The sequence below is a fragment of the Neovison vison genome, chromosome 2 (genome assembly GCF_020171115.1).
Source record: "Neovison vison isolate M4711 chromosome 2, ASM_NN_V1, whole genome shotgun sequence".
NCBI classification, from domain to species: domain Eukaryota; kingdom Metazoa; phylum Chordata; class Mammalia; order Carnivora; family Mustelidae; genus Neogale; species Neogale vison.
The window spans coordinates 200,871,506-200,885,097 of NC_058092.1; the positions used below are offsets into that span (position 1 = coordinate 200,871,506).

General features: G+C 42.5%; 1 protein-coding gene across 5 annotated transcripts in view; it reads left to right on the plus strand.

Annotated features, from left to right (window-relative positions):
• Positions 1-3,160: 3,160 nt before the first annotated feature.
• The window catches only part of LOC122900879 (WASH complex subunit 2A-like), a 55,978-nt gene continuing 45,546 nt past the window's right edge, over positions 3,161-13,592 (plus strand). For all 5 annotated transcript variants that reach the window (XM_044240022.1, XM_044240025.1, XM_044240023.1 and 2 more), the window contains exons 1-5: positions 3,161-3,249; positions 3,354-3,476; positions 4,238-4,402; positions 9,299-9,361; positions 12,036-12,209. In XM_044240022.1, the coding sequence (XP_044095957.1) occupies positions 3,247-3,249; positions 3,354-3,476; positions 4,238-4,402; positions 9,299-9,361; positions 12,036-12,209 (528 nt within the window). In that variant the 5' untranslated portion in view covers positions 3,161-3,246. The remainder of the gene's footprint in view (positions 3,250-3,353; positions 3,477-4,237; positions 4,403-9,298; positions 9,362-12,035; positions 12,210-13,592) is intronic.

Genomic DNA, 13,592 nt, shown 5'->3' on the forward strand with positions numbered 1-13,592 from the left:
AATGTTTTTGTTTTTTTTTCTAAAGTAGGCTCCACATACAACACGGGGCTTTAACTCATGACCCTGAGATCATGAGTTGCAAGCTCTACCTGGTGAGCCAGCTAGGCACCCAAAAACAAGTTTTACTATACTGTAAAATGGGTAGATTTATCTGAATTCTCAGGCATGGTTACGGCAGGGCAAGAATTCTCTAACAAATTCAGTAAAAAACATGACTCAGAAACATTCGAAAAGGTCTATGGGAGAAGTGCCAGTAATGACTGTAGGATTCAACAGACAAGAGGAGGATTTCAAGATAGCACCATCCCAAGGAGACCAGAAAGCCTCCATCAAGAGCATAGTGGTCACTAGTCTTGGGCAAGAGTGGGGACAGCTTTTCCAGGACTGGAAGAAGGGAGCATGTAGTCTGTTGTTTCTGTTTTCCTAGCATCTCTTATCTCTGCTTTTGGTAAAAGTCCCAAATTTTTGTTTGGGTACCCACTTAGAGGTGGGAGGAGTGGGAATATGATCTAAGGGAAGCCAATCAGATTCTATTTATCTCAGGAATTTGAAAGTTCAGAAAAGAAACACAAGAGGGGAATTGATTGGACCTTTGTCATTCTGGTGGCAGTGGCTCAAAGGGGACTCCTGATTTCCTGTAGTCTATGCCCTTCCCAAGCCCTGCCTGCTTAGTTTTCCCTTAACTGTGAGTTCTGTAGTTTCTTTCCCCCAAATTCAATTTTGTCAGTTTTCCAATTTCTGTTCTATACAAATAAAGAGCTGTATGAGATACAGAGCATCAAGAGTGTGTACACATCAAGGTGTGTATACATAGAAACATTTTAAGCATGAGGTGGGAAGGGGAAGTCTGTTGTCTCCTGCAGAGGCAAGTGGGGTAGATAACATGAAAAACGCTATGAAGTTATGGAAAGGAGGTAATCAAGGATAAGTATAAAGATCAAGGATAAGTAAAAGGACTGCTAATCAGGGCTGAAGTTTTAGCCATATTTGCAGAATATAATTGCTAGTGATTTCATTTGGGAACCTTGGTTTGGGAAAGGAGAAAGGACATAATTGGACTGATTCAAAGTTAGGAGCTAGCAGGGTTATGTGTTAGAAGGTTGACATGAGATATTAAAGAACTTTCAAGGGAAGTTGATGGCTACTATCATGTGTGTTATGCAGAACAGGGAAAGAAATAAACCTAAGAAGGTGGCACTGGGGGAAAAGGGGGAGAACTGAGGGATGAGGTTTGGGCTCGTTGAGAACAGACTAAGGAATAAAAGAAAGACCTTAAAATTTAAGAGGCTGCTCAGTTGCAGTCCAGATTTATAAGTAAGAAAATCAGGCGATAAGAACTGGGGTGCGGGCAAGTGAGGGACTCTGAGAACTGGGATATTGATCAAGGTTATTAAGACACATTGAGCCCAGGGTCATTAACTGGCTACCTAAGTTGATGATGTCAGATGAGATGCAAGGGCAGTAACCGGCTCACCTAAATTGGAAAGACTTTTGTTTTGTTCTTATGGAGTGAGGCATTCTACTAGAAGGCTGGTAGACAGCCCGTTAAAAATAGAGTTCCCTTAAGAGAGTAAGATGAGATACAGTATAACAGCGTAGGTTCCTGGCTCTGATTCTTTGCTGATTGTCTAACCCTCAGGAACTTATCTTTCTGTGCCTCAGTTTCTTCAACTATAACGTTAAGATAATAGCACCTACTTCACGGGTCTTGTGAGAATTAAATGAATTAATATATATAAAGTGTTTGGTCAATACTCAGCACTTCATAAATGTTAGCTATTACTATTAAAGGGAGACAGATAAATAAATTATAGTACAATGTAATACTTTACAATATTTATATAAACATATAGAAAACGACAGGGGCAATTAAACTGTACTTGGAATAATTGGGCACATTTTCACTGAGGCGATGGAAACGAAAGCAAAAGAAAATCCAAGAGTTGGACAAAGAGCATAGGGACAGTGAAAGATCCCTGTTCAATACACCCCAGAAGGCAGGAATTGTGCTAGCGGTTTTTAGAATATCACCACATTTAAGGGCGCCTGGGTGGCTTAGTCATTAAGCATCTGCTTTTGGCTCAGGTCATGATCCCAGGGTCCTGAGCCCCCCATGGGGCTCCTTGCTCAGCGAGAGCCCTGCTTCTCCCTCTCCCCTGGCTTATGTTCTCTCTCTTGCTGTGTCTCTGTCAAATAAATAAGTAAAATCTTAAAAAAAAAAAAAAATCGCAGGGGTAGGGGGTAGGGAGAGGGTGGTTGGGATATGGACATTGGGGAAGGCATGTGCTATGGTGAGTGCTGTAACCTGGCGATTCACAAACCTGTACCCCTGGGGCTAATAATACATATGTTAATTAAAAAATTTTAAAAAAAGTGAAGAACCTTAAAAAAAATCACATTTAATATCATGTCCCTGCAAGACATGTATCTTCCTTTTCCTGAGGAGGAACGCAAACAGAAGTTAAATGACCTGCCCGTGGGTTGGTCTGGCACAAGAAGAACTCAACAAAGGGAAAATCTGGATCACTCAGCGTTAGCGGGGAGCTGGGAGAACTGAAGACATATTCCTAGCAGGGATCAGATTATAAAAGATTTTGCTTGTCTTATGAGAAGTCTGGACTTCAATCTGTGGACAATGCCGAGTGAGTAAAGGCTTTTAATTAAGCAGGACCTACACAACGAGTTGAAACCGAGCAGGTCAGCAGGGATGAAGATGGTCAGACTGGTCCATCCTCCTCCACATACTGAGCGCCAAGGCGCGGACCACTTACTGAGCGCCAAGGCGCGGACCCAGCGAAGGGCAGCAGAGTTGCAACCAGGAAGACACGCAGTTGGGAAAGCTTTGCTTCCTCCCACGAAGGCCGGAGCCCCTAGACGGGTTGTTTCACAGGTTCCTTTCGGGGTTCCCTTCTGGCGAGGAGCCCCGCACGCAGCGCGCCCCACAGCCACCGCCTGCGCCCTCCGGCTCCACAGCAACCCGACCACTAGCGCCCCCAGGCGTCCGCACCCTCTCTTTCTCTCCGCTTCCATCTTAGCCCAGCCGCAGGCCTTATGACTCAACTCCGAAACCTTGGCCACTTTTTTTTTTTCCGCCGGCGCGGCACATCCGGTCACGTGCGAGCCCGGTCACGTGACAGCCGGTCACGTGCCGGGGCTTCAGGGTTCGAGTCTCGGCTTCCGCAGGCCTGCGGGCCTCAGCGAATACGGTGGTGGCTACCCTGGAGGTCACCGAACTGCACCGCCGGGATGGTGAGGGCGGAGGGCGGCGTGCAGCGGGCAGGATTGGGTCGGGGCCGGGCCGGGGCGGCCGTCTCCCCAAAGCTCAGCTCTTCTTTTCATCCTTCCTGCTGCAGATGAACCGGACGACCCCCGACCAGGAGCGGGCGCCGGCGTCCGAGCCCGTGTGGGAGCGACCCTGGTCGGTGGAGGAGATCCGCAGGAGCAGCCAGAGCTGGTCGCTGGCGGCTGATGCGGGCGTGAGAGGCGGGCCCCAGGGACGGGAGTGGAGGGGGGGCCGCCAGGGGTGACGCGCAGCTTGCTAGCAGAAGGATGGGAGCCCCGAATACTTCTCCACCCGGTCTATCCCGCTGTCTCTGTTATTTTTAATAACACGTCCCTTTTCTATATCAAAAACGCCACGGTGGCGGACCCTAGGCACCTGGGCGGGGGCGGGCCTGTCGTCCTTAGCTGGCTGAGTGCCCCCATTCGGACTGCAGCCCAGACGCGGGGTTCTGTTCCTTGTTTGGGTTTTCCAGCGGTGCACCCACCTCCATCTTGAGCGAGGCAGATGGATTTTCTCTGTGCCCGGGATTGCTAGGGCATCATGAGGCCATTCCACGTTGGGACCCGGACTGTACGGGGAGATAGACAAGCCGTTGTGTGCATCTCCTGCAGTGAGACTTTAAAGGCCTGGGGCCCTAGAAGCTCGGAACTGTGATTCTGAAGTCCCATATGAATACATTAATCTCTTTGGGATTTCTGAAGAATGATAACCAAACAAGACTTTAAAATTTCTCCAGATACGAGATAGCAAGTGTCCATTCACTCCTTGTCACTGTTGTGATGAGCTGCTTTAATGTTTTCCCGTGCTGCTTGGTCTTGGGTACTGTCAAAAGCAGCATCCGTTGCATTCCAGCACGCACACTCAAAGTTGAAAAGAAAATGGATTCTTTTTTCTTTTGACCCACAGAGCAGACACATGTGATGCTGATATTGCAAATTTTTTTTTTTTTAATAGCTGCTACAGTTTCTACAGGAATTCTCACAGCAGACTATCTCTAGGACCCATGAAATCAAGAAACAAGTGGATGGACTAATCCGGGAAACTAAAGCCACAGATTGTCGTCTTCACAATGTTTTCAATGACTTCCTTATGCTGTCTAATACCCAGTTCATTGAGAACGTGAGTTACCTAGTTGTATCAGACTTCTAAATAATTCTTGTTGGAGAAGCGAGAGTTCTGTTGTGATACTTAGTGGTTTTTTATTAGGTACCCTCTTCAATTTTGATGAATGTAGGCGTTCTTGGGAATTGAAGCTTCTTCCTCTAGGATTAATCACTTTTTTTAAATTAGTAAAGTTTATTTTTTCAAGCTTTAAAAAAAAATCTAGTGATACAGTTTTCTTACTCCTAGTTTTTTCATCCGTTCTTAGTTGTAGTACTGCTGACTTGGATGGCATTCCAGCAAGCCTTTTTGTGGACATGTTCTGTAAGGAGAGCTGTACACCTAGTCTGATCATCTGGGCCCCAAAATGTGGCTGCAGTATTGACTGTGTCCATCACGTTCTGATAAGTTATATTAAAGGCATGCGTGTACCTACTTGGAATAGTCTTTTTTTTTTTTTCAGTATTGATTAACGTTTTGTTTCAATGGCTGAACCTGTGATATGGAGTCAGCTCTAAACAGAGTACTGAGCTTTGAACCATGTGTGATTTTTCACTATATATGTATTGACTTTCTAAGTGCTAGGTCCTAGGAATACATAGGTAAATTAGCTAGAACTTTCTTTGGAGAATACAACAATATTCTGCAATAGTGTAATTCCCGAATAGACAGAAAACAAATGTGGCTAGAGCCCAGTGAGTGAAGGGGAGACTGTTAAGAGAAGAGAATGGAGAGGAAACTTAGTTAAACACATCTCTGTGTCCATCAGGAGGTTAACTTCCTGAGTGTCAGCCTCAAATAATCTGCCGAAAGAGGATTATTAAAGTAGCCTATTTCCCGAGATTGTTAGATGTAAAGTATTAGGAAGGATTTTGAAAATTGCAAAATTATAAAAGCCTGAGATTCAGGATTGTGATGAGAGAGCCAAATACTGTCATGCAGGTATCTTATGCCACGTAATAATGTGTTTTTTTTTTTTTAGTAATTCATGTTGAATAGCCATTACCATTTTTGGGAAACTGTATAAAATAAGGATTTAGTGAAGGAGTTCGAGATCTCTTTGCCAGTAAGTTTAAGATATGGCAAGTGTTCTAGTAAAATCTGTAGTCAGCTTTTGGTGATCTGTGTAGAACATGCGTGCTTGGTTCTGAGCATCTTTCTCACTGGCAGATGCAGTTTACAGGTGTATGCAGCCCCGTTTCATTTTCGTCAAGCCACATATAGTCTCCTTTTAAGTATACTTGTTTGCCCTCATTTTGCACCTTTCTTGCTGGGTCAGGTGTTCGGCTCTTCTCTGCAGTCAGTGCAGGAGCCCTAGAATGGGCAAGGAGTTGAATTGGAAGGGTCCCCTTGTACCCAGTGTGCCTGTACCACTAAATTGGTACCCAGTTGAATTTTGTGGAGTAGGGATGGGCATCATAAACTATTTTTTCTGAATCACAGTCTTCATGTCATACTTATCTTTCATTTAGCTGTTACTTTCTGGCCAGGTTTTTTCAGGTTTTGAGTTTCCCTTGATCTAGTGGGTTTTTTTGTTCTTGTTGATTTTTTTTTTTTTTTCCGTAGTAGTTCTTTATTTCTGTTCACTTCTTGGGTGCCCTTTTTTCCATACGTTTTTCCATTGCCTTAGTCCATAAGCTTCTTCCCCTTCCCTTCTGCAGCCAGAATTCCCTGCTCAGTTTGCTTGTTCTACTGCTTCTCATATCTCCCTGTAATGCCACGTGTTACGTGGTCTTCTTATTCGTGGCAGAACATAATGATGTGAAGAGTGCAGCTGATGCTTAATAAAACTGTGAAAAAAAAATCTACATATGTTAAGACACTTTGCAGTGATTTGGCTTTTTATATGTTTCTTCAAACCCTGACACTGGTGCTCATGTATTACAATTCTGGCTTGAATGATGGTGCCATTTAGTTTCTCGGTAGTGTATTAGAAAGTTATTCAAAATCGCAGGTAGGTTTCTGGGTTTTAGTAGTTAACCTCAGGAGCAGGTACCCAGGTTGAAAAAGGCATTACAGAATTAGTGAAATTAAAGAGCAATCAAAACTTTCTAGGACAAGAGAAATTAGTACCTTTAGTAAAAGCCCAAGAGGGGACTCTGAAGGAGGAGATAGACTAATTAACAGTGGCATGTTATCAGAAGGGAACAGAATTCTTAAGATTTCATTAACCTATTAATTTAAGAATTTTGTCCTGAAACATTAAATGACCTAGAGATGACTTCTTTTTTTTTTTTAACTTAATTTTAAAAATAATCTCTGCACCCAAAATGGAGCTTGAACTCATGATCCCAGGGTCACCAGTCGCATGCTCTTCTTCTTCTTTTTTTTTAATTAAAGATTTTATTTATTTATTTGACAGAGATCACAAGTAGGCAGAGAGGCAGGCGGCGGGGGCATGCAACACACTCCCTGCTGAGCAGAGAGCCCAACGCAGGGCTCGATCCCAGGACCCTGAGATCATGACCCAAGGTGAAGGCAGAGGGTCAACCCACTCAACCACCAAGGCGCCCCAAGAGTTGCATGCTCTTCTGACTGAACTAGCCAGGCACCCAAGAAGTGACTTCTTTAGTGCACTTCTTATGACTGTAATTTCATATTTTTTTCCCCTAATTTATTTATTTTCAGAAAAACAGTATTCATTATTTTTTCATATTTATTGATATAATTTGTTGTGTCAATCTATCCTACTAAATCAGGCCCCACATTTGTTCTAAATATTGTATTCTTTGGGCCCAGCACGTCCCTGGTTTGTAGGACCCTAGAGAATGTTTGAATGAATGAACAAGAGAACACATAAATGAAAAGGATCGAGGCTATTTATGATCTGTTAAGATGTCCTCAGCCCCTGGTTCCTTTTCTCCAGTTTACCACCATATCTCTGGCCCCATCTCCCCAAATGAAGAAAAGATCTTTTGAGGGCAAATACTAAAGATTGTTATTTCATAACAATCTGGGAATAGCTACCTGATTTAAAACTTATCAAGAAACACATGAAGCTGTGAGGGTAGCCTGTTGAGAGTGAAGGAAGTTAGCATTGATAATTTGCTGCATGCTGAGGACTTGAGATACATCGTTCTTTTCACTCTCGGAAGATTCACAGGTTTTATGTATTTGCTGGTTGGTTTCTTAGAGGTCAAGTTTGGCCTACCAGCTGCAGTCTACTAGTATCTTATGAAGTAGTTTTTAATGACAAGCAGGGGAAAAAGTAAGATGTCGATGCTGTTCAGACTTGAGCGTGAAGCTCAACCTTTTAGGTTAAATGGTCTTGCTATTTAAAATCTGAAGTGACCCTGGTAGCTGCCCTGTCTGAAAGCCTTAGTTTTGAGATTTATTTACTTTTCTGTTTCTGTCTCTGAAGATTAACTGCCCCCCCCCCCCAATTTCTTGTCCTTATAGAACAGTTATTTTTTAAAAGCATGGAAGATGAAGCAGCATCTGAAATTTCAGATGGTGGAGGGGGTCTCTCAGCGTTCTGACATATATGCATTCTAAGTCCATTTCCCATGCTGACATTAGCCTTTAAGTTTTTTCTTTCCCGTTACAAAAGTAATGAACACTTGTAGAAGAGATTGGAATAGATAAAAAGTACTAAAGTGAAAAAATTAAGACCACAAAAAATCAACCTCCCCAAATTAACCAGACATTGAACACTTTGCCATATTTCTTTCTAGTTTTTTTTTTTTAAACTTTAATCTTTTCTGTATGTATATATTTGCAGGCTGCATTTTTCTTAATTTTAGTTTATTATTTCATAACCATTTTAATGGAATCTTTCAAATGTCTAGAACAGAACAGATAATAACCACAAATGCTTGTAATATGCACCACTTTGCATTAGCAGACTTTAATATTTTTCCATATTTGTTTCAAAGGCATCAACTTTTCATTTTTTACCTGAACTCTAGATATTTTGGGCGAGGGCCTCTCTTTGTATATCTGTATTTTTATTCTTACCTGGAAAGTATATATCTGCATGGATGTGTAGGAGTGTTACTAGATGTAGTACGAAATAGCAATGTTACTTTGTTTTTTCCCCTGTATGGGTAAGCTTTATTTTAAGTTCTTTTCCTCACTGACTCATGTGTATGGAAGTATATATATATACATTTGTGTTTTGTGAATGTAAAATGAGGCTTACATGTAATTATGGATCAGTTTCTTGCCTCTGTATTTTATTATGATTATCTCTTTGCCCGTCTCCTAATATTAAATACTGTGGATTTCAAATAAGTCTTACTAGGATACATTCCCATGTCTTCATTTTAATAGTTAAATAGTTAAAAAGTAAAAGACATCACAGTGAGTTACTGGAGCCATAGCTCTCTTGGAAAAGAGATGCCTGCCTGTGCGTGCTGTACAGGTCAATCAAACGCCTGGCCTTCTGGCAAATATTTGGTGGGCTTGGCTTACCTGCTTTCATATAATCGGGATAATAAAAGTTTAACAATTTTAAGCAACAGGATGAAAAACAACTTTTACCATCTCCATTGCTCAAAGTGTTAAAACTCTTGTTACCTAGTAGGTAAGTTCTACAGTTAGCATTTCCAGTAGCCTCATGTTTAAGTACCTGTATCATTGCACTGTCAGCATTAGGTATTAGGTTATACCAGAAGGTATGAAAATGGTGTCTTAATTGTTTTTGTGACTCTTTCGTCAACCAGCCATGAGATTGAACTTTTTTTCACGTTTCTTAGTCTTTTTATCTTTTTGTATCTTTTTAAGTTTAGTATTTGGTGCATTAACTGCTGATTTTTGGCTTTTGTCTTTGACTGATGGCTTCAGTCATTTGTTGAATGATCGTTTCTCCTCTGTCTTTGACTTTTTATATTGAGTTTTGAATTTGTATATTGTATATTGCATGGTGTTGCAAATATTTTGACCGTTTAACAGTGAATTTGCTTCCACATGTAGCGTGTATATGACGAAGAGGTGGAGGAACCGGTGCTCAAGGTTGAGACAGAAAAAGCGGAACAGGTACTGGCACTTAATCTCTCTTCTGTTGGGTCTTGACTTAGGGAAAGAAAGTGGTGGAACTTTGTAACGTGGCTGGTGGGGGATTGTGGGCAAGAGGATGGTTACTAGGGGAAATGCAAAGGCTGCTCCTGATAGCCCAGGGGTTAAATTTTTTGCTTTGTTTCTGAAATTTTGTATAGTAAGAAATATATAAAGTTTCGAAATTCTGGCTTCAGAGCAGAGCACAGATCAGTGGAGATTTTTTGTAAAAGACCAGATAGTAAATGTTTTAGGTTTGTCTGGCTATATCTGTCTCTTTCCCTTCTTTTCCCTTCTTCTCTTTCTCCTCCTTCCTCTCACACCCTTAGAGAATGTAAAAACCATGGGGCGCCTGGGTGGCTCTGTCGTTAAGCCTCTGCCTTCGGCTCAGGTCATAATCCCGGGGTCCTGGGATCAAGCCCTGCATCGGGCTCCCTGCTTGGCAGGAAGCCTGCTTCTTCCTCACCTACTCCCTCTGCTTGTGTTCCCTCTCTTGCTGTCTCTCTCTCTGTCAAATAAATACATAAAATATATGAAAACCATTCTTACCTTGAGGGCTATACAAAAGCAGGCCACAGACTGGCCTGTAAGTTGTGAGTTCTTTGAAGACCATGTTTCCCTGTTCTTTCATGACAGCCTGGATTCCTGCCAGTTGGAAATGACAGTGAGACGAATGCTAGTTTAATCCACACACATTTGAGTACCTCCAGCTCACCACAGGATGCGTTAGTAGAGGGCATGGAATGCTCAGAGAGCATGTATTGACTCTCCCAAGATTGCAGGGAGCTGGTGACTTAAAGGCTTAATCCTCAGGAGCTTATGGTCTTGGTTGGGGCACTAGGGAATAACATGTCAGAACTGCTAACTGTTCTGAAAGTTCAGATGAGAAGGGCTGAGTGATATAAGCAGGGAAAACCTACAAGGATATGATGTTAGCTAGGTGAAGGAAGAAGGGCCAGATTTTAAGGCCATTTCAGTAAGAGAGAATGCCAGCAGCTGAAGTTCAGTGTTGGGGTATGTGCCTGGTATTTTATGGACTATGTTAATGGAAGATACTGGTGGCTAGGCAGGAAGAAGGAAAAGGGAGTGAGGGGTGGGTACTGGAGGGCTATCCCTGGGTGTTGCCACACCATGGGCCAGAGCATAGTTAAGATATCCTGGGCTTTCTAGTCCCTTGGCATAAGTTGTACCTTCCACTTAGGAAAGCCCTGGAATATCAGGTTATACTGGGAGTAGCCTCGGCTCAGCTCTAATTTACTGAGAAAATACACATCACTTGAAAAAGTTGGTATTCTGTGAGTAACTGTTGCTCAGATGAAACTGTTAAGATAGGATGTTAGACACCACCCATACTTCTGCCTATTCTCAGCTTTAAAAAAAGTTACTTTTAATGATTCTCAAACAATTGGCTAACCATTTAAATTTGAATGCAATGGATATGGTAACACCAGATCAGGGTCATTGTGAAGTGATGAGTGTGTAGTGCATTATTTTTAAAAAGTTACTATATATTTACTAAACAAACACGTTTTCACACACATAGTGCACTGTTAGCTATTTAACTAGAACCAAGGATACCAGAGTGGAAAAAAGATGCAGCCAGAACAAAAAAGCCCCATTAGAAAGACTTCCATGGGGCACCCGGGTGGCTCAGTGGGTTAAAGCCTTTGCCTTCAGCTCAGGTTGTGATCCCAGGGTCCTGGGATGGAGCCCCGCATCGGGCTTTCTGCTCAGTGGGGAGCCTGCTTCCTTCTCTCTCTACCTGCCTCTGGCTATTTGTAATCTCTATCAAATAAATAAATAAAATCTTTAAAAAAAAAAAAAGAAAGACTTCCATACTTGAGATAAAAGTGTAAGAGACTCATAGGTTTTCCCTTTGACCATCATAACAACACTGTATGGTTTGGTTCTTTCTATAATTTATATCAGCTTCTAGAATATTTATGAAGAGGGGAAATGACATGAATTTTTTTTTTCAATATTTCTCACAACTGAAGACACAGTTGATGAGTGAGGGGACTGTCACTGAGAGCTGCTGTGGTAGAAAATGGAGGCCTGTGGAGTATTTTCAGCAGCTTGGTGATACGTACAGATATTCATTGGGGGCGTTGTTTTAGGATCTTGTACAGGATAAGTCCGAGATGGAACTGACCCTCTCTTGGTTTGAAACAGATTTATAAAATTGCCATAATTACTAGGTTTTGGTTTTTGTATTTTAACTAGTTGAAAAATGACATCTCTGGCTGGAGTATTTCTAAAGTCTTAACTTCTGAATTGTCCAAAGACACATTAACCAAAGTTCATGGGATGCAGTCATAATGAACCTGAAAATCTAGGCCCTTCATTCCTTCAGTGGCAGAGGAGTGATGTACCATTCATGGCAAGGGGATTTTTACGTTGGTTACTTAGCCAAACCCTTGTACCAGAGTTGTGCTTTTGTTTCTGTAGGTGGTGAACTGGGAACTTTGGGACCTTAGGTAGTTCGATCCATGTCTGGAAAGTGACAAATTTGGGGTTTAAAACCTACTCCAAGGTCTCTTGAGACATTCAGCAGAATCTGACTTCTGTTAACATTTTTAATTGATTTGTTTTATTGTGTTTTATTAGGGTGGTATCAATATTTTGGAGATCCATGCTGAACAGTATTTTTTTGTAGGAGAAGACCCGGGAACAGAAAGAAGTAGATCTGATTCCTAAAGTTCAGGAGGCTGTGAACTATGGTTTGCAAGTATTGGACAGTGCATTTGAGCAACTGGATATAAAAGCGGGAAACTCAGACTCTGAAGAAGAAGATGCTAATGAACGGGTGGAACTGATCCTTGAACCCAAGGTAAAGACGTTCAGTTCATATATTTATTTTTATACTTGTGTTTGGGTGCTTTACTTGGGCACAGAATTAGTAAGACATGGACTTGACTTTGAGGAAGCAGGCGTGGCACTTATCAACTTCACATTGCTTCTTCTGGAAAGACTTGGTTTACCTGAACATTGATACAAGGCAGCATGCCAGGGTAGGAGAGTACAAGGGTGTGGGGCATGGTTCCTACTCTCACAATGCTTCTTACAGCATTACCAGTTGGTGGGAGAGGGGAGACATTTATATGAGTCCTGATCGTAAGTGTTCTGAGAGAGAACTGACTTCTAGCTGGGAAATGAGGGTACAGAGGAGACTTTGATTGTGTTTCCAAGTATGGGAAGGCTCATGAGAGGGGCAGATTGTTGGGAACCTGAAATTCTCTGTAGCTTGTGCTAAGGGAGACTGCAGAAGTATTGAAAGAGTTAAAAAAAAAAAGAGCGTTGAGGGGCACCTGAGTGGCTCAGTGGGTTAAGCTGCTGCCTTTGGCTCAGGTCATGATCTCAGGGTCCTGGGATTGAGTCCCGCATCGGGCTCTCTGCTCAGCGGGGAGCCTGCTTCCCTCCCTCCTTCTCTCCCTGCCTCTCTGCCTACTTGTGATCTCTCTCTGTCAAATAAATAAATAAAATCTTTTTGAAAAAAAAACGTTGAGTGCTCGCTTCGGCAGCACATATACTAAAAAAAACGTTGAAAGACATTTGGGTTGATTTCAGGTTTTGGCTAGGATGAGTAAAGCCATTATGAGCGCTCATGAATAGACTATTAGCCTTGAAATTAGGTACTGCTTTACTATTACTTTCAGATCTGCAGAGCAGACATCTGGGTAGCAGCACAGCCACTCGGAAGTTAACAAAAAGGTTGCCGTATTGATTTTGAGAGAGAGTCCTTGTGACACACAAGTGTGTTATGAATTGAAACATGCCACAGGGGCGCCTGAGCGGCCCAGTGGGTCAAGCGTCTGCCTTCAGCTCAGGTGATGATCCCCGGGTCCTGGGATTGAGTTCCTCATCAGGCTTCTTGCTCAGTGGGGAGCCTGCTTCTCCCTCTGCCTGCCACTCCTCCTGCTTGTGTGCTCCCTCTGTATCTCTCCTTCTGTGACAAATAAATAAAATCTTTAAAAAAAAAAAAAAGAACAGAAAAAGAAACATACCACAGAGCCAAGCTCTTCTGGCCATTCATTCTGCTGCACGCTTCTCCGTCCAGTTTACGCTTCCAGTGTTGTACGGTGTCAGAGCCATTCCTTTTGCACTGGTACACTTGCTAGCTTGCCTTCCCACTGTGGAGATTATCAGTCAGCTGTGGACCTGGGCAGGAGTATTGCCTGGGCCACACTTGTTAGTTCCAGGTCCTACACTGCTT